General features: G+C 41.6%; 1 protein-coding gene across 9 annotated transcripts in view; it reads left to right on the top strand.

Moving 5' to 3' along the window:
* EFR3A (EFR3 homolog A) overlaps window positions 1-14,504 on the top strand; it is a 189,989-nt gene extending 175,485 nt beyond the window's left edge. For 8 of the 9 annotated variants that reach the window (XM_073330119.2, XM_073330112.2, XM_073330111.2 and 5 more), the window contains 4 exons: window positions 7,551-7,599; window positions 9,046-9,149; window positions 10,600-10,649; window positions 11,499-14,504. In XM_073330119.2, the coding sequence (XP_073186220.1) occupies window positions 7,551-7,599; window positions 9,046-9,149; window positions 10,600-10,649; window positions 11,499-11,604 (309 nt within the window). In that variant the 3' untranslated portion in view covers window positions 11,605-14,504. The remainder of the gene's footprint in view (window positions 1-7,550; window positions 7,600-9,045; window positions 9,150-10,599; window positions 10,650-11,498) is intronic. The other variant, XM_073330113.2, reaches the window with a different exon arrangement.
* Window positions 14,505-20,445: the final 5,941 nt, after the last annotated feature.

The following is a 20,445-nucleotide window of genomic DNA, read 5'->3' as shown; positions in this document are numbered from 1 at the left end:
AGAGAAATTCCACACATCGTATATCGTAAATACGTCTTATATCTTGTCCTTTCTTTTTTCAGGAATGTATAATAAACTGTATTTTAAGGCAGAGGAAAGAATTGATAGAATCAAACAAAAGATACAGGCATTAAGGTACAGGGATTGAGACTAATTATCTTGCAGGAAGGCTTCAGTATGACTAACTGTTGGGACAAATCTTAGACTTCTTAACTGAAGTGTTCTGAAAAAGATATTCCCCCACCCCCTCCAAAAAAGTGTGCTAAGCATAAAATATAAGCTGTTTCTGTTACTTCTAGCTTCTGTCAGGAAATGGGTAACATTAAGGTGAAAAGAACAGGAGTACTTGTGGCACCTTAGAGACTAAAAAATTTATTAGAGCATAAGCTTTCGTGGGCTACAGCCCACTTCATCGGATGCATAGAATGGAACATATAGGAAGAAGATATATATACACACATACAGATAAGTTGGAAGTTGCCATACAAACTGACAGAGGCTAATTAGTTCAGATGAGCTATTATCAGCAGGAGAAAAAAACTTCTGTAGTGATAACCAAGATGGCCCATTTAGACAGTTGACAAGAAGGTGTGAGGATACTTAATTTAGGGAAATAGATTCAATATGTGTAATGACCCAGCCACTCCCAGTCTCTATTCAAACCCAATGGTATCTAGTTTGCATATTAATTCAAGCTCAGCAGTTTCTCATTGGAGACTGTTTTTGAAGCTTTTCTGTTGCAAAATTGCCACCCTTAAATTTTTTACTGTGTGACCAGAGAGGTTAAAGTGTTCTCCTACCGGTTTTTGAATGTTATGATTCCTGATGTCAGATTTGTGTCCATTTATTCTTTTGCATAGAGACTGTCCAGTTTGGCAGGTGTACATGGCAGAGGGGCATTGCTAGCACATGATGGCATATATCACATTGGTAAATGTTCAGGTGAACTAGCCCCTGATGGCATGGCTAACGTGTTTAGGTCCTATGATGGTGTCACTTGAATAAATATGTGGACAGAGTTGGCATCAGGCTTTGTTGCAAGGATAGGTTCCTGGGTTAGTGTTTTTGTTGTGTGGTTGCTGGAGAGTATTTGCTTCAGGTTCGGGGGCCATCTATAAGCAAGGACTGGTCTATCTCCCAAGATCTGTGAGAGTGAGGGATCATTTTTCAGAATAGGTTGTAAATCTTTGATGATGCGCTGGAGAGGTTTTAGTTGGGGGCTGAAGGTGACAGCTAGTGGCGTTCTGTTATTTTCTTTGTTGGGCCTGTCCTGTAGTAGGTGACTTCTGGGTACTCTTCTGGCTCTATCAATCTGTTTTTTCGCTTCAGCAGGTGGGTATTGTTTTAAGAATGCTTGATAGAGATCTTGTAGGTGTTTGTCTCTGTCTGAGGGGTTAGAGCAAATGTGGTTGTATCATAGAGCTTGGCTGTAGGCAATGGATCATGTGGTGTGTCTTGGATGAAAGCTGGAGTAATATAGGTAAGTATAGCAGTCAGTAGGTTTCCGGTATAGGGTGGTGTTTATGTGACCATCGCTTATTAGCACAGTAGTGTCCAGGAAATGGACCGCTTGTGTGGATTGGTCTAGGCTGAGGTTGATGGTGGGATGGAAATTGTTGAAATCATGGTGGAATCCCTCAAAAGCTTCTTTTTCATGGGTCCGGATGATGAAGATGTTGTCAATGTAGCACAAATAGAGTAGGGGTGTTTTAGGGGATGAGAGCTAAGGAGGCGCTGTTCTAAGTCAGCCATAAAAATGTTGGCATACTGTGGGGCCATGCGGGTACCCATAACACTGCCGCTGATTTGAAGGTATACATTGTCCCCAAATGTGAAATAGTTATGGGTGAGGACAAAGTCACAAAGGTCAGCCACCAGGTTTGCCGTGACATTATCGGGGATACTGTTCCTGGCAGCTTGTAGTCCATCTTTGTGTGGAATGTTGGTGTAGAGGGCTTCTATGTCCATAGTGGCCAGGAGGGTGTTTTCTGGAAGATCACTGATGGATTGTAGTTTCCTCAGGAAGTCAGTGGTGTCTCTAAGATAGCTGGGAGTGCTGGTAGCGTAGGGCCTGAGGAAAGAGTCCACATAGCCTGACAGTCCTGCTGTCAGGGTGCCAAAGACTGAGATGATGGGGTGTCCAGGATTCCCAGGTTTATGGATCTTGGGTAGCAGATCGAATACCCCTGGTCAGGGTTCTAGGCATGTGTCTGCACAGATCTGTTCCTGTGCTTTTTCAGGGAGTTTCTTGAGCAGATGGTGTAGTTTCTTTTGCTAATCCTCAGTGGAATCAGAGGATGATGACCTTCAGAATGTGGAGTTAGAGAGCTGCCTAGCAGCCTCTTGTTCATATTCCAACTTATTCATGATGACGACATGAAGATGTCTCCAAGTGGTCTCTCCCTGATTCTTTGTTAAATCTCTTGGTGGTGGCAGCATACTGAATCCCAGATATGGGGAATTTTGTGTCTTTGGAAAGTTTTAACCTAAGATGGTAGAAATAAGCTTAGGGGGTCTTTCATGCGGGTCCCCACATCTGTACCCCAGAGTTCAGAGTGAGGAAAGAACCTACATCATGAATAAGTTGGAATATGATCAAGAGGCTCAAACCTCCCGAAGTATGAAGCTCCCATAAGAGCCAGCGGGACTATAAGAGACTCCCTCAGAGGCAGTCTCGGCCTGTCCCCCAGCCTGGGTCCTCCAAGGGCAAGCAGGTGGGGAAAAGGCGCTTTTGACGGGACATTCGGGGCACCCTGCCAGTCCTCATCAGGGATTTACCCCCAATAAAGCTCCCCTTCTCCAACCAGTTGTGTGCTTTCCTCATGGAATGGTCGCAGCTAACCTCGGACTGATGGGTCCTCAACACCATCTCCCAGGGTTACACCTCCATTTTACTTCCTCCCCGCCCAAACACCCCCTGTCCCTCTTGGGGGACCCCTCGCACAAAGCTCTGCTCGAGCAGGAGGTGGGGCGGCTCCTAGGACTAGGAGCGATAGAGGCGGTGCCCGAGGAGTTCATGTGCAAGGGGTATTACTCCCGTTATTTCCTTATCCCGAAGGCCAAAGGTGGGCTCAGGCCCATCCTGGACCTGCGAGGTCTTAACTAGTACATGGTGAAACTCAAGTTCCGCATGGTTTCCCTGGCCTCCATCATCCCTTCCCTGGATCCCGGGGACTGGTACGCTGCCCTCGATCTACAGGACCCATACTTCCACATTCACATATTGGAGGGGCACAGGCGCTTCCTCAGTTTCGTGATGGGACGGAATCACTACCAATTCACTGTCTTCCCATTTGGTCTGTCCACTGCCCCCAGGATGTTTACAAAATGCATGTCGGTGATAGCGGCCTACCTCAGACAGTGCGGGGTCCAGATATTTCCCTGTCTGACTGATTGGCTTGTCAAGGGCACCTCCCAGTCGCAGGCAAGGGATCACGTGGCGCTCCTCCTATCCACGTGCACCGCCTTGGTCCTGTTGGTAAACAATACCAAGTCCATGTTAGTCCCGGCCCAGTGTATAGAGTTTATCAGGGCGCTCCTGGATGCAGCATCGGCCAGGGCCTCTCTCCGGCCAGACAGATTCAAGACCCTAAAAGGTCTCATTGACTCGGTCACAGGGTTCCCGGTGACAACAGCCAGGGTTTGCCTGCAGCTCTTGGGTCACATGTCAGCGTGCACATACGTGGTCCATCTCGCCAGACTCAGGATGAGGCCCCGCCAGCTCTGGTTGGCCTCAAAGTTCTCCCAAGCCACGGACAGGATGGACAAGGTCCTCACTGTGCCAGACTCTGTGATCACCTCTCTACGGTGGTGGTCTGCCCCAAACAACATGCTCCAAGGGATCCCATTCAGGGACAGGGCCCCGTCGTTGGAGCTGGTGTCTGATGCATCTGACCTGGGTTGGGGGGCCCATGTGGGGAACTTTCATACCCAAGACCTGTGGTCGGCTCAAGACCCGACCCTACATATAAATATCAGGGAGCTCAGGGCAGTGCAGCTGGCATGTATGGCACCTGGAGAGCAAGGTAATCGGGGTCCTCACAGACAACACGGCCTCAATGCCCTATATCAACAGGCAAGGCAGGGCCCGATCTGCTGCCCTCTGCCACGAATCCGTCAGGCTCTGGGACTTCTGTATAGCCCATGACATCCACCTGAAGGCCTTCCACCTACTGGGTTCCCAGAACGAGAGGACAGATCACTTGAACAGGGACTTTTCCTCACAACACGAGTGGTCCCTCCACCCGAAAGTGGCCCACCGACTTCCGAAGGTGGGGTACTCCCCAGGTGGACTTCTTCACGACTCGGCGGAACAGGCGATGCCCCCGGCTCTGCTCCACGGGGGGTCTAGGGAGAGGCTCCATCTCTGATGCCCTTATCCCTCTAATCAGCAGGGTCCTGGAGAAGATAAAGACGGACAAGGCCCGGGTCCTCCTGATTGCCCTGGCATGGCCCAGGCAACATTGATACAGGACCCTCACGGGCCTGGCAGTAGCTCCACCTTGGCAGTTGCCGCTCCGCCTGGTCCTGCTCTCTCAGGACAAGGGCCACCTCCTCCATCCCAACCTAGCGGCTCTTCACCTCATGGCATGGCTGCTTACTGGTTAGGTGGAAAGGAAAGGACGTGCTCAGAGCAGGTTCAGCGCTTCCTCCTCGAAAGTAGCTGGCGCTCCACTTGCCACGCTTATTTGGCAAAGTAGTCCCAAGTTTCTATGTGGGCGGCGGACCAGGGTGTCTCCCCTGTGGCCGCCCCGATCCAGCTTATCCTTGATTACCTCCTCCACCCGAGGGTCCAGGGCCTGGCGCCCTCGTCAATCAAGGTGCACCTGGCAACCATATCGGCTTTCCATCCGCCGGTGCAAGGGCACACTGTATTTTTCCATGCTATGACTGGGCAGTTCCTTAAGGGTTTGGACCGACTTTTACCATATTCTAGACCCCCGGTCCCACAGTGGGAACTAAATCTGGTATTGGCTCGTCTCACGGGGCCCCTGTTTGAACCACTGGCCACGTGCTCCTGGTCTCACCTCTCATGGAAGGTGGCTTTCCTGGTTGCAATCTCGTCGGCCAGGCAAGTCTTGGAGCTCAGGGCCCTGACCTCCGAGTCGCTGTACACGGTCTTTCATAAAGACAAGGTCCAGCTCCACCCACACCCCGTGTTCCTCCCGAAGGTGGTCTCTGCCTACCACATGGGTCAGGACATTTTTCTACCTGTCCTCTGCCCCAAGCCTCATGCGCCCAGTGAGGAGCAGTGTCTCCACACGCTCGATGTATGGCGGGCTCTGGCTCTCTACCTCGAGTGGACCAGGCCGTTCAGAAGGTCCTCGTAACTGTTCGTCTCCTCGGCTCAGCGCGCAAGGCACCAGCCGATTTCCACTCAGCGGCTTTCCAGTCGGATCACTTTGTGCATCCGTTCCTGTTATGAGCTGGCGGGTGTCCCCCCACCACCCATTGTGAGGGCAAACTCGACTCGGGTGCAGGCCTCGTCGGCTGCCTTCATGGCCCATGTCCCCATTCAGGACATTTGTAAGGCCGCCACATGGTCTTCGGTTCATACACTCACCTCGCACTATGTGATTGTCCCCCAAACCAGGGATGACGCCGGGTGCGGCAGGGCTGTCCTTTGTCCTGGGAACTTGTGAACTCCTACCCACCTCCAACAGATATCTCTTGGAGTCACCTATTGTGGAATACACATGATCAGTCACTCAAAGAAGAAAAGACAGTTACCTTTTCCATAACTGGTTCTTCGAGATGTGGTGTTCATATCTGTTCCACATCCCGCCCTCCTTCCCTTCTGTCGGAGTTGTCCAGCAAGAAGGAACTGAGAGTGGGGAGTGCGCGCAGCTCCCCTTATACTGTGCCAGGCAGGCACCACTCAAGGGGACGCGGGGGGCGCTCCCCACTACAGGTTCTGCTAGGGGAAAAACTTCCAGCACTGGTGCACGTGGCGAGCACGCACACCTATTGTGGAATAGACATGAGCAACACATCTTGAAGAAACCAGTTACGGAAAAGGTAACTCTCTTTTATTTCGTATTCTGTCTCATCCTCATTAAAATTGTGGCCTGCCCATATCTTATTTACTTCACACTATTCAAACCCTGCTTTGAATACAGAATTTTAATTTCCTCGTGGGCTTTTGTATGGTGTTCTCAGCAAAGTACTTCACAAATAACTATTTTTCACACACCCCTGTGTGATGGGGAACTGAGGCACAGAAAGTAAGGTCAAAAGTGTGCATTAATTGTAGGTGTGCAGCTTGGGATGATTAGAGCCCTTAGCTCATTGTCCCATTCTCCTTGCCTAGCTTGTCCTAGTCCCCACACCTTCTCCATCCTGTCCCTAAACTGTTTCACAGTCTCAGCCGCCCCTCTTCTCCACCCAGGTCCCAGTTTTCTGGCCTAATCAGTCCCTAGAACCTAACTTCCCTTGTTCCCAGCCCCAGTCTTTCCTTCCCACACCATGCTCTTGGATCCAGTCTGCTCCTTCCTCTGTATTTCACCACATCCCTCCTCCAAATTCTAGGTCAGGCTTTTGTGTCCTCTCCATTTGACTCAGTTTCCTCTTTCATGTTGCCTGGGTGGCAGTAGGGAGAGTATTGAGAGCATAGAACAGAGTCATCTCCTCTGTTCTGGTGCCCAGTTCCTTAGCCACCCATAGCAGCCGAGAACAGCAATTGTAGGGAAAGTCCTGCTCAACCCTGTGATGGAACTTGCTCAGTTCAGGCAAAAAATTTAAAGGAATTTAGCTGTCAATGTTAACAAGTCTCTACTGAGCATGTGCAAACTGCAGTTTTTCACGGGCTTATAACTTGGCAGGGTGTTTTGTTTTGTTTTCCCCAGCAGCAAAAACCACATACTGACACACAGGCCACCCCTTGGCAAATTTCAAGTCCATGTTACAAAGCATAAAGGTGCTAGGTAAAATGTATTTTCCTTAATCTCTTTCCCAGAAGCTGCTGAATTTTTTTTGCTGAAATTTATCGAAAAAAATTAAATTAAAATATAAAATCAAAAATCAACCTGAGGCATTTCAGCACAAGTAGTTAATTTTGTAAACTTATAGGCAACTGAAAAATGGGTGTTAATAATGACGTGTCAGGCAACCATAAGTATGGCTGGAACTACCAGCTTTGTATATAATAAAATAGGTGGATCACTAAACGTGAGTCATTGCAATGGTAAAGAAATATAAGACTACCTTATGTATTCACAGTAATCTGTCGCTTAAATAAAAACTCTGTTAGGGTAAAAAATTTAAAAGGTATTTAGGCATTGCTGCACTCAACGTTGCAATGCCCAACTGATTGAGGAGCCTAAATCTAGGCACTTAGGCTCCCATTGGGATTTTGGCTCCTAAGTCCCTTTTGAAATGTACAGCATTGAACACAGCAACTTGTAAATACCTTTAAAAATCTGGGCCTTAGTCTTGTGTGAGAAAAAACATTTGTGCCATTTAAGCCAAATTATAGTTGAGTACAGACAAATTACTTATTCTTCAGCAATTTGTGTTGTTTCACTGAATTAAAAATCACTTATTTCCTTTAGGTCAATAATACTGAAGAAATCACTTTTGAAGCTTTGAAGAAAGCAATTGGTGAGATTTATTGCAATACTGCATTTACACTTCTCCAGTAAATGAAATATTTGCCAGAAAAAAGCTTTGCCAACATAGCATACTTAAAATACTATATTAGTTTCTCATCATATAGCAGGTTGATTTGAAACCACAAACCCCTTAAATGATCTTCAGCATTTCTTAGAGAAATCTTCTCTTTACCTATAGCTGGTGTGACTTACTGAAAAGCTGGTAAATGAATTCTTATTTCTAACGGTTTCTGGAACTTTGCCTTTACAGGTCAAAGCTTGAAAAACACTTAAGCAATTCACACAATGTTTTATCCCTAGCTTGTGTGAATTTCAGTTAAGTAAATATCTGTAAAGCACCTTTAATATAGTGAGAAATGGTCAAGCCCTCAAAGGGAGTTCTCTGAGTATAGTGTATGAAATTAGCATTATGGGCTTCAGAGGAATTCCATTTTTGTCTCAAACTTCCATGTCAGATATGCTCAGTTCATGATTAAAAAGGTGTTTTTCCAACTGCCAACCCAGCAAACTTAACCTAGGGTCTGAAAATGAATCTGAGTTCTTCCTTCTGACATCTCACCACCAGTAATAAAGATTATGCAAGTCACACTATGTCCATGTCCATAACAAAGTGTAACTTGGAACATAAGGCTACAAGACAACAGGGTGTTACTGAGGGTATAACTTAGTTTGCAAACTCTTTACTGCTGGTTATGATGCATGAAAGTCCAATTTGACTTTCTGATCCCAAGTTAAATTTGTTAGGCTGACTGTTTTAAAAAAAAAAAGTGAATAGTGTATGGAGTTGATGGTCTTGTGTACACTTGAAGAATGCTTCTGTACACTTGCAGATACAGACTAACACGGCTGCTACTCTGAAACCTGAAGAATTAGTACCAATCCCCATGTTAAGTATATTGGAAAAAAAGAAGCCGCAAAAAGTCTTAGCACCTGTTTTCAGCCTACTGCCCCACATGTAAGGGCAAGAAGATAGCAAAAGATGGATAATGGATTGCATAGTGTAAAATACTATAAATCCAAGAATATGGCTACTGGATGAAGTTTGGACCACATTCCACTGCATCTGTGTTGACCTCCTGTGCTCAAACAATAACTTACTTGGCAAATCCTGCAGTCCCTATTCAGGCAAAACTCTTACTGATGGACTGAGTGGAAACTGAGTTGGGACCACAGGTCAAGACATTGTGTTCACCTTTTTACACTGATTCTCAAGTACATGTTCCATTATTACAGGAAATTTGACTAACTAGAACTTATTCAATAAGTCTGCCTAACCTATGACTACTTTTTACTATTCATTTCAAAGATTCTAGCCTTATGTCTTAATTTTAAGAAGTAGTAGTAAAAAAATGAAGACATCTTAATGTTTTATCCTTTCACTTATTGTAGGAAATCTGTTTAAGCATAAATTAGAACTGTCTTCATTTTTTAAAAGATAATACTGGGCTTGAAGAGCAGGAGAAAGAAAAGAGGCGTCTTGTGATTGAAAAGTTCCAAAAAGCACCTTTTGAAGAAATTGCAGCACAATGTGAAACAAAAGTGAGTACTTGGTACATTTTATATTGTTTTAAAGGTTTTTGTACAAGTGATGAGGGAGATACGTGGGTAAAGGGTGGTTCATGATCATGCTTACTGTTAAAAGAAAATAGTTGTTGCCTTTTTGCCTTCATCTGTGCTCTGAATTTTTAATCTGTGTAGGAAATCAAAATTATATATACCCTGAATGGGTTGGGTCCCCTACATCTCACAGAGCTGCTATTATTACTATTTATTATTTGTATTGCTTTAGTGACGAGGAACCCTAGTTATAGACCAGGACCCTACTGGGCTAGGGATTGTGTGTGAACCTTCTTTTGGCTTGTCTACACTACAAAATTAGGTCGGCCTACAACCACCTCAGCAATTAAATTAGCTGTTGGTGTCCACACTGCCCTCCTTCTTCCGGTGGTGCACGTCTTCATCAGGAGTACTTGCACCCACTGAAGTGGGGCATTGTGTGGGCACTGACTGCCTCATGAGGCTCACGTCTGGAGCTCCCTGCCCTGGGGTTGACAGCCCTAGCTGTGAGCTAAGCAGGGCTCAGTTTCACAGCAGAAAACCTACTGGCAGACTGACATTCTTGTCAGTTTCTTGGCTGCTATGATGTCGCATTTCCTCTCCGGCTCTGCCTGTCAGCCTGGCACAAAGCTCACAGCTGGAGCCTCAGGGCCCCAAGGATGACAGCTGGAGATGAAATGTGAAATTATAGCTGCCAAGAAACTGACAAGGATGTCAACTTCATTGCTGGTAGGCTCCCTGCTGTGAAATTAAGGCCTACACCAGGCCCAGGGCAGGTGGGGGTGCTGGCTGAGACCCCTGTGCCTGGCTTACAGTTTGGGCTCTCAGCACTGGGGTGGTGCACTCTAGCTGTCAGCCCTGTGCGGCTGTCAGTGCCCCACACTCCAGCCACGTCGACCTAAGCGCTACGCCTCTCGCGGAGGTGGAGTTAAGTCGATGTAGTGGGTGACTTACCTGGAGTGGAACACCACTGTAGTGTGGACACTGGCAGAGTTAGTTTAACGTAAGCTGCCTTACATCAGCCTAACTCTAGTGTAGCCCAGACCTTTGTCCTCCACCCTCCACAAACTACACACACTTTTACCTTTGTTGCCTTTGAGACTGGGCTTCAGAGCCATGATTATTTCACTCTGGAATTGCAAGTAAATGCAACTTTTGGATCACGCCAACATGCTTTAATTGACTGGAAGGGTCATTCTCTCCCCCCCCCCCATCTTTTAAGAAATAAAAATCTACTTCAGTTTTGTTAATAAACTCCCAGTTGCTATTCTTTTGCCTTCACACAACTGAGTCCTTGCTGCAACAGGGAAGCAAAACTCTGAAATTGGGAGTATATTCCACTAAACCAGTCCAGGATTCTTATTCGTAGTCATTCTGTGTACAGTGGTTTTACAGGATATCATTACAATATTTAAATTTGTTCTCTTTGTAGGCAAACTTTCTTCATGATAGACTTGCACAGATATTGGAGCTCACCATTCGGTAAGGTTTTATGCACAAAAGGGAATTAATTAAAAGTAAGGTAGTTGTCAGAAAATTCTGTGCTACTTTAAGATGTTAGTCTCATGTACATTATTGAAATAGCCTCATTTACAAAACATTTGATTTTATTGTTACTATTCTGATTTTTTTTTTTATTTAGAGGAAAATACCCTGTGTCAAGATTAGCATATTAGCTCATCAAATATTTTCTGTTTTAAAAAGGTCAACCTCTTTTCTATCCAAACCATATAATTAGAGGTATTGTTAAGGATAAAACTTGGGTTTTTTTTCCATTAAAATTATTGAAGATCTTCTATGATTGTATCCATTAATTAGGGTTTAATTGGGTTCCTAAGAAAGTTCCACCTATATAACTGGACAGAATTGGGCGTAAGTTTGAAAAATATTTGCTGAAAGATGTGAAAATATATATTGGCAACACAGCACTGGAGTATTTTTATAAATGTATTTTATATATATATTCGTCATGCTTACAAAAATGTTGAATTCTCCCTTTGTTGCATGTGCTCTAGGTATTAGCTAGCAATCTATGTATTGTGAAGTGCCATGCACATCTGTTCTGCATTTGAGGTAATATTGTAAATCAAAAGTCCTATCTCGATAGTTATGTTGACACCAACAAAACTGGTGATTCAGGTAAAGATACAAACAAAAATCAGCCATTATAATTTGGCTTCATTACAAATGTAGGAAAAGGGTACAGTAAGGATGGAAAGAAATTTAGTATCAAGTTTCCAAGTACTCTAGGAAGTTAAAAGTAGTAACAGATTACATATTATTGTGAAAACTTGAATTGTATGCCTTTGTTTTCTCCTTCCTTCTTTACAGTCCTCCTCCTAGCCCCTCGGGAACGATGACCATTACTGCTGGACATGCTCATTACCAATCCGTTCCAGTCTATGAGATGAAGTTTCCAGATCTTTGTGTGTATTAAGTGTCTTCTGAAGTCTGCAGGACATTATTTAGAGTAGAGTACAATAAACAGACCAAGATGAGTTTTCAAGTTCTTTGTTAATTTAGATTAATAGTTTTGTAGAAAAATGATGGACCTACAGTATATAGGAATGATTTTTAACCAAACTTTCAATTATTTTAACTATTCTCTAATATTTGAAGTTAGTTTTGTTATGTTACCTTATTATTTCACTTAGTCATTTTTCATATTTCAGTAGGTTTAAAAGTCAGAAGTAAATATTTCCTCCTCTTTTGCCAGTCTGTTCTAGAGTTTCAGAGACTTTAAAAATGAGTTTACAGAAATACAATTTCCTAGAATTGGGGGCTATATCTGCAATGCCTGGTGGCTTCCTTCCACCTGGGTTTCCAGATTTGGGTAGAGTGCTTTCGGCATGCTTTCTGTTACCATATGTATCAGTGGAGCAATGTCTTAGCTCCCTATACTGTTGCTGTCTAGTAGCTATTTATTCCATTATTTTGAAATACATTAAATAGGCAACCTTTTACCTGTTAAGTTTCACTAATAAATATGACTGGTCATCCAATTGTTAAATATTGTTCCTAGTAAATGATTAACAAAATGTGCTTTTTAGAAATCCAGCACATGTGCTGTTTCCTGCCGAAAGTTGCAATGTTCTGCTTGAGAGATGTAAATCCTCCTCTTGGAGCTCTGACTTGTGCAATATTTTTCATGTCTTATGTGTATAGTTTACAGACTATGCTTTTGAAAATGCAGTAGTATTTTGCTGTCTGAATTATAATAAATAAATATATATTTAGTATAGCAACAAACTGAGGGCATTTTAAATGGATAAGTACTTTAAATACTAGTTCATTTGTGAAATTATAAACACAGAACATAAGATTATATGAAATGTTGCTCTGTGTAGTTTAGTAAAATAGGTTTTTAATGATATTTTGCAAATTGAAAGAAAACTGGATGAATTCTCTTGAAAATTATCAATTTAGATGTGTTTTCAAGCAAAAGCATTTTGCAGCTATAGCTGTTTGTATACATTTTTGTTGCATTTGACAAGTCTTCCTGTGATTATTGAAAACCGATGTGGTAACTTTCATAGGTTTAGATACCTGAGTATAAATTTCAAATACATACACAGAACATAACTTTTTGTTAGCTCTGTACATAAAACTGTGCTGTACAGTAAGTTGCTTGGCCCTTGATGGTAATGACAATGTTGTCTTCATGACCCATTGAGAAATTCTGTGCGTAAAAATGAAAAGTTCTAATAGTCCAGTGCTATTAGCAGTGAGCTTTGTAGTCTAGGTTTAGCTGGATTTTTCTGAAGCAGCAAATATAATCAACTTTCATTCTCAATACAAACTTATTAAATTCAAAACAATATATTTCTTTGAATGGGTCAGGGCTGAGATGAATAGTGTATTAAACTAATAACTCTTGTTATAAATTGATTAGGAAGCTAGTCAATATGTTAACTGTCCTTGGCAATTTCCACACTTGCTGAAAAATGTAGGGCTTCTGGATTTTTAAACTTAAGTACAATGTTCCTTTAAACTATCTTTAAAGGAGTGAAACAGCACGTTTCCAAAGAAATTTCAGCTATTTAGACCTATGAGATGACACATCAAGACTTTCAGGAAGCATTCACAAAACTCAGAAAGGTAATTGAGACCTTTTTTTCAGTTTGACAGTGCAATCACAGCTGTTAGTGGATGACGAAACAACCTCTTACCTACAGCATTCCGTTGTGATTGTTACTGCTGCAACGTATCATCCTGATCAGACCAGAGTCAACAACATTAGTAGAACTCGTTGTCACCTTAGTTTTTAGTTTTCACTTTTTGTTTTTTAAGGTAAGATATTAGATTTTGACCTATATAAACAGAGTGTATTTTTTTTAATTAGATGTAAGCTAGGGACGCAATGTAGAACAATCATCATCCACACTGATGTGATTTTATAAAGTAACACTGTGCACATTTATACAAAAAAGAAATAGAATTAAAGAGTCTAAAGAATAAGAAATAAAGAATGTACTTTCATTTGCACTCTTGTAATACGCAGACTGTGGTGTAAATATAAAGTTTTCTCAGATTAACTAAATTCTGTTGCATGTATACTGCATGAGAAAAATTATATTCAACATTTCATGTACCATTCATTTGAAGTCTATTGATGAAGATTTTTTTTTCATTTAATCACAAGATAGGCTCCCACATGTCCTAAATTCAGACTAGCCTTGTTCAGGATGTGCAGATGTTAAGGAACTAAAGATCTGTAATCTTTTGGGACTTTGCCTGATATATAATTTCTTCCCTGCTGAAAATGCAGGGAGTCTGCAAGTTGAGTACTGAAGCTACTTCAGACAGATGAGAATTGAGGATTTGTGGAAGTCTGCTGCATAATATGTTGTACTCATTGTTTAATGTAGGTAATAAATTGTAGGTATTTTGAAATCAAATTGTTCAGAATGCTGTTTTAATGTATACAGTTGCTTTGAATCTTTTATTTCTTTCTGGTCTTGAAAAGAGTTGGAGAGCTTAGAATACGAAGTGTGCATACTGGGCTTGTCGTGTCTGTGACAGTTTGAATACTGTTTGAATGTTTATCACTTCATGTCCAGTTGACATTTGTATGTATTCCAGCTTCTGCTTTAAATTCTTTTAAATGTAATGTCACTTTGAGTAATTATGGTTTTTGATAGCAGTTCATTTTAAGGTAAATTAAAATTATGTTAATTTAGAAGAAACAAAATTAGCCTGTTCAGAGTAGGGCTAATGTGTCTGTTTTATTGATGCCCATACAGTCTTTACTGTTGGTGTTGAACCAGTTTCATGAAATGTAAGAATACACTGTGCAATGTACATTTCAGCAATAAAATAAACCAAAAAGTTAAAATAGCTGAGTTTGTTACAAATTAATTTGAACAATTACAGTATGAATTACTGTATGATACTTGAGGTTAAGAAATCAGTGCTGTCCTAAATATAATACTTGCTTATCGTTGAGAAAGCAAAATAAAATTTCACTTAATACAGACAGTTATTTTGCAAACCCAAAACATTTCACTTCTTCATAAAGTTGGGACTTGTTGGAAAAGTTCAACAAGATATTAGGCAGCAGCAAAACTTAAAACGCATTCCTAAGGGCATATAAGAACAGCCCTACCGGGTCAGACCAACGGTCCATCTAGCTCAGTATCCTGTCTTCTGAAAGTGGGCAGTGCAGGATGCTTCAGAGGGAATGAACAAGACAGGGCAACTTCAAGTTATCCATCCCCTGTCATCTAGTCCTAGCTTCTGGCAGTTGGAGGTTTAAGGACACCCAGAGCATGTCTTACCCGGGATTTTCAGAAGCCCCAGCAGGGGCAACTTAACTATTTCACTCCAGGTGGTGTCAGGAATAAATCAGTAGGAACACAGCGATTCTGTCTGATCAAGGATTATATGCAAGTGAGCGGCTGTTGTCTAACATTGCAGTTTATTAGATATAAGCACACACACACAAGCAATAGGTTTAGAACATCCCACATATTTACCTAACATCTGGAACGGTATTGAATAATTAATAGCAGATTCACAGTGGCCAGATGCTTACCCGCCGGGGAAAAAGGGTGTCAGGAAAAACGTCTGTTTTATAACTAACTTCTACAAAATGCATAGGTCATAATGACCCCTACTGGATCATCACTTTTCTGACTTTCAATAAACTTTTAATATTGGAGGTGTCTAGATTCAAGGTTTTCCAACCACCAAGGTTTTCAGTTTCAGTTGTCTGTCTCTTCCTCCTATTCTGATTAGCAGAAACTGTAGCTAGTTTTGACCTTGCTTCTGAAAGCCTGTCTCCAAATTAACTTGAAACTATGTGATATTCTATATTATTAATTCAGGGTGGCTGTATTCACATAATATGGTTACAATTAGCTCAGTCACATTCTGGGGTATATACACCCCTCAAATCCAGGGCAACACATGGGGTTGCGTCCCTGACCATCTTGGCTAATAGCCATTGATGTACATATCCTCCATGAAATTGATTTTTGAACCAGTTGTAGTTTTGGCCTTCACAACATCCCCTGGCAATGATTTCCACATGTTGATTGTGCCTCGTGTTGAAGAAGTACTTCTTTTTGGTGGTTTTAAATCTGGGTGCCCATTGATTTCATTGAGTGATCCCTAGTTCTTTTATTATGGAAAGGGGTATGTAACACTTCCTTTATCCATACCATTCATGATTTAATAGACTTCTATCATATCCCCCCCTTAGTTATCTCTTTCCTAAGACAAACAGTTCCAGCTTTTTAATCTCCCCTAACAAGGAGACTGTTCAATACCCCGAATTTTTTGTTGCTATTCTCTGTTCATTTTCCAATTCTAATATACCATTTTGGAGATGGGGCAACCAGAATTGCACACAATATTTAAGGTGTGGGCGTACCATGGATTTATATAGTGACACATTTTCTGTTTTATTATCTATCCCTTTCCTAATGGTTCCTGACATTGTTAGCTTTTTTGACTGCTGCTGCTGCACACTGAGCAGATGTTTTCAGAGAACTATCCACAGAGAATCCAAGATCTCTTTGAGTGGTAACTGCTAACTTAGACCCCATCAATTTGTATGCATAGTTGGGACTATGTTTTCCAATATGTATTACTTTGCACTTATGAACATCCAATTGCATCTGCCATTTTGTTGTCCAGTTTTGGGAGATCTCTTTGTAACTCGTTGCACTTTGGACTTAACTATCCTGAGTAATTTTGTATCGTCTACAAACTTTGCAACCTCACTGTTTACCCCTTTTTCCAGATCATTTATGAATATGTTAAGCAGCATCGGTCCCAGTGCATATAATTGGGGAGACTCTCTTACCTCTCTATTGTAAAAACTGACCACTTACTCCTACCCTTTCTTTTCTATCTTTTTTGACCAGTTACTGATCCCAGAGCAGACCTTCCCTCTTATCCTATGGCTTCTTAGTTTAAGACCTTTTGATGACTTGTCAAAGACTTTCTGAAAGTCCAAGTATACTATGTTGATTGTATTACCCTGCTCTACTTGCTTGTTGACAACCTCAAAGAATTCTAATAGATTGGTGAGGCATGATTTCCCTTTACAAAAAGACATGTTGAATTTTCCAACATATCATGTTTATGTATCTGAAAATTTTGTTCTTTACTAGTTTCAACCAATTTGCCTAGTATTGAAGTTAGGCTTACCAGCCTGTAATTGCCAGGATTGTCTCTGGAGCCTTTTTTAAAAACAGACTTTACATTAGCTATCCACCAGTCATCTGGTAGAGGGTGATTTAAGCGATAGATTACATACCACAGTCAGTAAGTTCTTTTTTTAAGTTACTTTTTGTTTTTTATATAAAATATTAAATATATAACGAAATAAAAAATATATAAATGCAAGCACAAGATGGAAATACCATATAAATAACAATTCAGTGTTCGTTATTTGTAAAACCTAGTGGGGAAAAAACAAACAAAAAAACACATGAACCTGTAGAGGTCATAGAGCACATCAGTTGTTAAAGTGACTAAATAAGTGAGAACATAACCTATGAGTATAGGGGACTAATATAGTAAACTGCAAAAATATGCAATAGTTTCATGTGTGACCTGGCATTCTCATATTTTTTCCAAGTGTTTCTATGAGTCACTTTTTCCATTAATTCAGTAATAGAGAGCTTGCTAAGTCAGTTTGTATTTGAAGGACAAATTGCAGATTTCCTTTTTCTCAGAATAACTCTTTTGGCTAATAAACGGTTAACTGATAATATCAACTCATTCAGCCCCCCTAACATACATAAGCTTGGAGAAGGAAAAATAGCAACACTTAGTTTCTGAGAGAGCACGGAATGTGGCGTTTCAGAACACGTGCATTTTTGACAGGTATAGAAGATGTGTGAAAGGTTGGCATGTGACTGTTCGCATCTCCAACATTCGCTGTGTATTGCCAATCTAGCTTTAAATAAATATTTTGGAGTCCAATAATTCCTGTTCAATATCTTGTTCTGGAAGAATCGGAAGGATAAAGAACTTGAAGTATCTTTCACATTGACAGAGATCCTCCTGGGTTTCTATTGTGATAGTAAGGCTAGGTTCTCTTTCCAATTTTTCTTTGAGACTGAGATTTCCAATTTTTCTTTGAGACTGAGATTGAGAGGTAATGCAAATCACCTATAAGTAGTTCCTACAAAGTGACTTTTGTTTCCATATTTCTTCATACGATCTTGTAGAGGTGAGAGAGTTGAAACAGACAGGTTGTCCTCTATCCTTGTATGATTCCTGGAGCATAGCTGCTGAAAGAAAGAACTGCAACACATCGGTAGCAAGGAGGCCAGTCTCTCATTTTGTGTTGTATCTTTAATTCTTGTTAATCCTTTTTCTACCCAAATCATCTTAAGTATGGAGTTGGCCTTGATCCTGAGGCAAGGGTTATCTCACAGTGGTAGAAGAAGAGAATTAGTAAGATCAGATGCTGTAATCATCTTAATGTTTTTCAGAATGTCCCATGTAGATCAGATTTTTCTTTAAGGGTCTGGGTAGCCTCTTAAGGTATATAGAAGAGAAGGACCTAAGCTTTTTTCTGTCTCAAACCAGGCACGTGTGTATACAGAGTTACTGGAGGGGAACCACTTTACAATACGACACATTTGGAATGTTAGATAATATAGATACCATTAGTAGTCCTCAATTTCATATTTATGCTACAAGCAAGAGATGCTAACATGGCTCTCTGTCGTGGTTAAGGGCAACCATGTATCTAACACATTGTTATAGTCATTTTAGGGAATAATATTGTAGCTTTTGCTGATAGCCACATATAAGAATCTATCCATGCTACACTATGATTTTGCAACCAGTTAGAGGCATGTTCAGCTTATAGTTACAGGTTAATATGTTGGGGGTTTTGTCCAAACACAGCTTTTCTACCATCACAGCCTATTTGCCCCCCTTCATCCCGAACCTAGCATTCTTATAACTTTTTTAGGGGTATGTTCTGGATAGCCTATGAACTATGCTATCTTTAAGAACCATCCCCCCCGCACCCTTTATGCCTAGGCTTTCTTTCACAAATCCCATAATCCTCTATCTCAAAAAGTGACTATTTTGCATCATGGAGCCCTTCCTGGCCCTCCAGATTGCAGTGATTACTAGCTTATGGATTTTGGTGGGACAGCCCAGAAGCAATGCAGGGCAGAAAGGGGTAGCTACATTCTGAGTGAGGTGATGTGTGTAAACCAGGTGGACAAATGAAGGGCTTCTGTCCATTTATAATGTCAAATTGAACAATAAGGGCAAATTCTGAGCCAGGTCAAACTCTGCCCACTGGCAGGATGATGTCATGGTTGTCTGGACCATATGTGTTTGGCGGTGTGGGTATGGGGGGGATGTGGCTGTCTCTACACTAAGGAGGCTCTGACATCGCTATCACCCTGTAGTGTACACCCAGCCTAGCCCACCAAAAGGGATTTCTCCATCAGTGTAGGAATATCACTTTCCTAAACAAAAGTATCTGTCACCGAAGCACTCTTCCAACAACATGGCTGCGTCTACACTGGGGGTGAGCTGTATTGGCTTTTTCACACCCTGGACTACTGTAGTTATGTCAACCTACCTTTTAAATATAGAGCAACCCTGCGTGAACAGGCAGCAGCCAGAACAAATCCAGCTGTATGATAGCAACTTCATTCTGGGTAGTAGAGTAGTCATAGCAGTTTAGAGACTACCCAAGAATACGGGACTGTTGCTGCCTGGGCATACTCTGGCACAGGGAAATCTACATTCGGGGGTCATAGTACTGCAAATAAAGCTAGTCCTATTGATTTTTTTGGATCAAGGTTACCATATTCCTGAAATGCCAGAGGACTTTGAAGGTCGTTTGGGTTCCCAGACTCCAGTGGGACTGTTGATTGAACTCAAGTCTATGCTACTGATTAGGCCACAGGCAAAAATAAGTTTGCCTAAATGGTGACAGCAACCAGATCACATGCCAGACTAATTATCTAGCAGAAGCAGTAAGCAGTCATTAGCTATTAATTACATAGGAGCCCTTCATGGACCAGGACCCCATTGTGCTAAGTGTATTAACACTGCTTACTACAGACACACAGCATGCTTTTAGCCAACCATACTCCTTACCAGTTACAAGTAGAGTGAAAAGTTTCTGTGTGGTTTGGACCTAACTAGAAATTCCTTTCATAGATTTCTGCTTCATTTAATTGTTATATATATATATATATATCATGGAGATGGATTCTGTTCATTGAACTCTAATGGTGATTAAATACAGTTGATGCTCAGTTAAGATTTCATTTTTATAGGCATTGATCCTGCAAGCACTTATGCATTTGCTTAACGTTACCCACTGAGTAATCTCAATGACTTCGGTGGGCTTACTCAATGAGCAAAATTAAGCATGTGAGTAAATTCTTTTCAGGATTGGAGACTTAATTTGTACAGATTTAGATATAAGTAGTAATGTTAACTGGCTTAGCGAATGTTAAATTCTTCATGAAATGCCAGAGGTGGGGAATATGCCCGCAGAAAGTATTCGTGACTTTATCTAACTGTCATGGTAAAATAGCAGCACGCTTATAATGTAGTCTGTCTAACATAAGGTAAGTAAGGATCATTTGAGTGGAGCAGTCTGTGAAGCTAAATAAAGCTGATGGAGGCATTATTGGCATGTAACTTTATCTCTGAATGAGCATACTGTGTTCATTATGAGCTGGAAAGTTCTGCATCTAATATTAAATCCTAACAGTTGCCAGAAAGGACTTTCTTTGAAACATTAGTTTTATCTGAGGGTTTCAAAGCAGCAATATCA

This window comes from Lepidochelys kempii, chromosome 2 (assembly GCF_965140285.1).
Source record: "Lepidochelys kempii isolate rLepKem1 chromosome 2, rLepKem1.hap1, whole genome shotgun sequence".
NCBI classification, from domain to species: domain Eukaryota; kingdom Metazoa; phylum Chordata; order Testudines; family Cheloniidae; genus Lepidochelys; species Lepidochelys kempii.
This window is presented reverse-complemented; position numbering and strand designations above follow the sequence as displayed.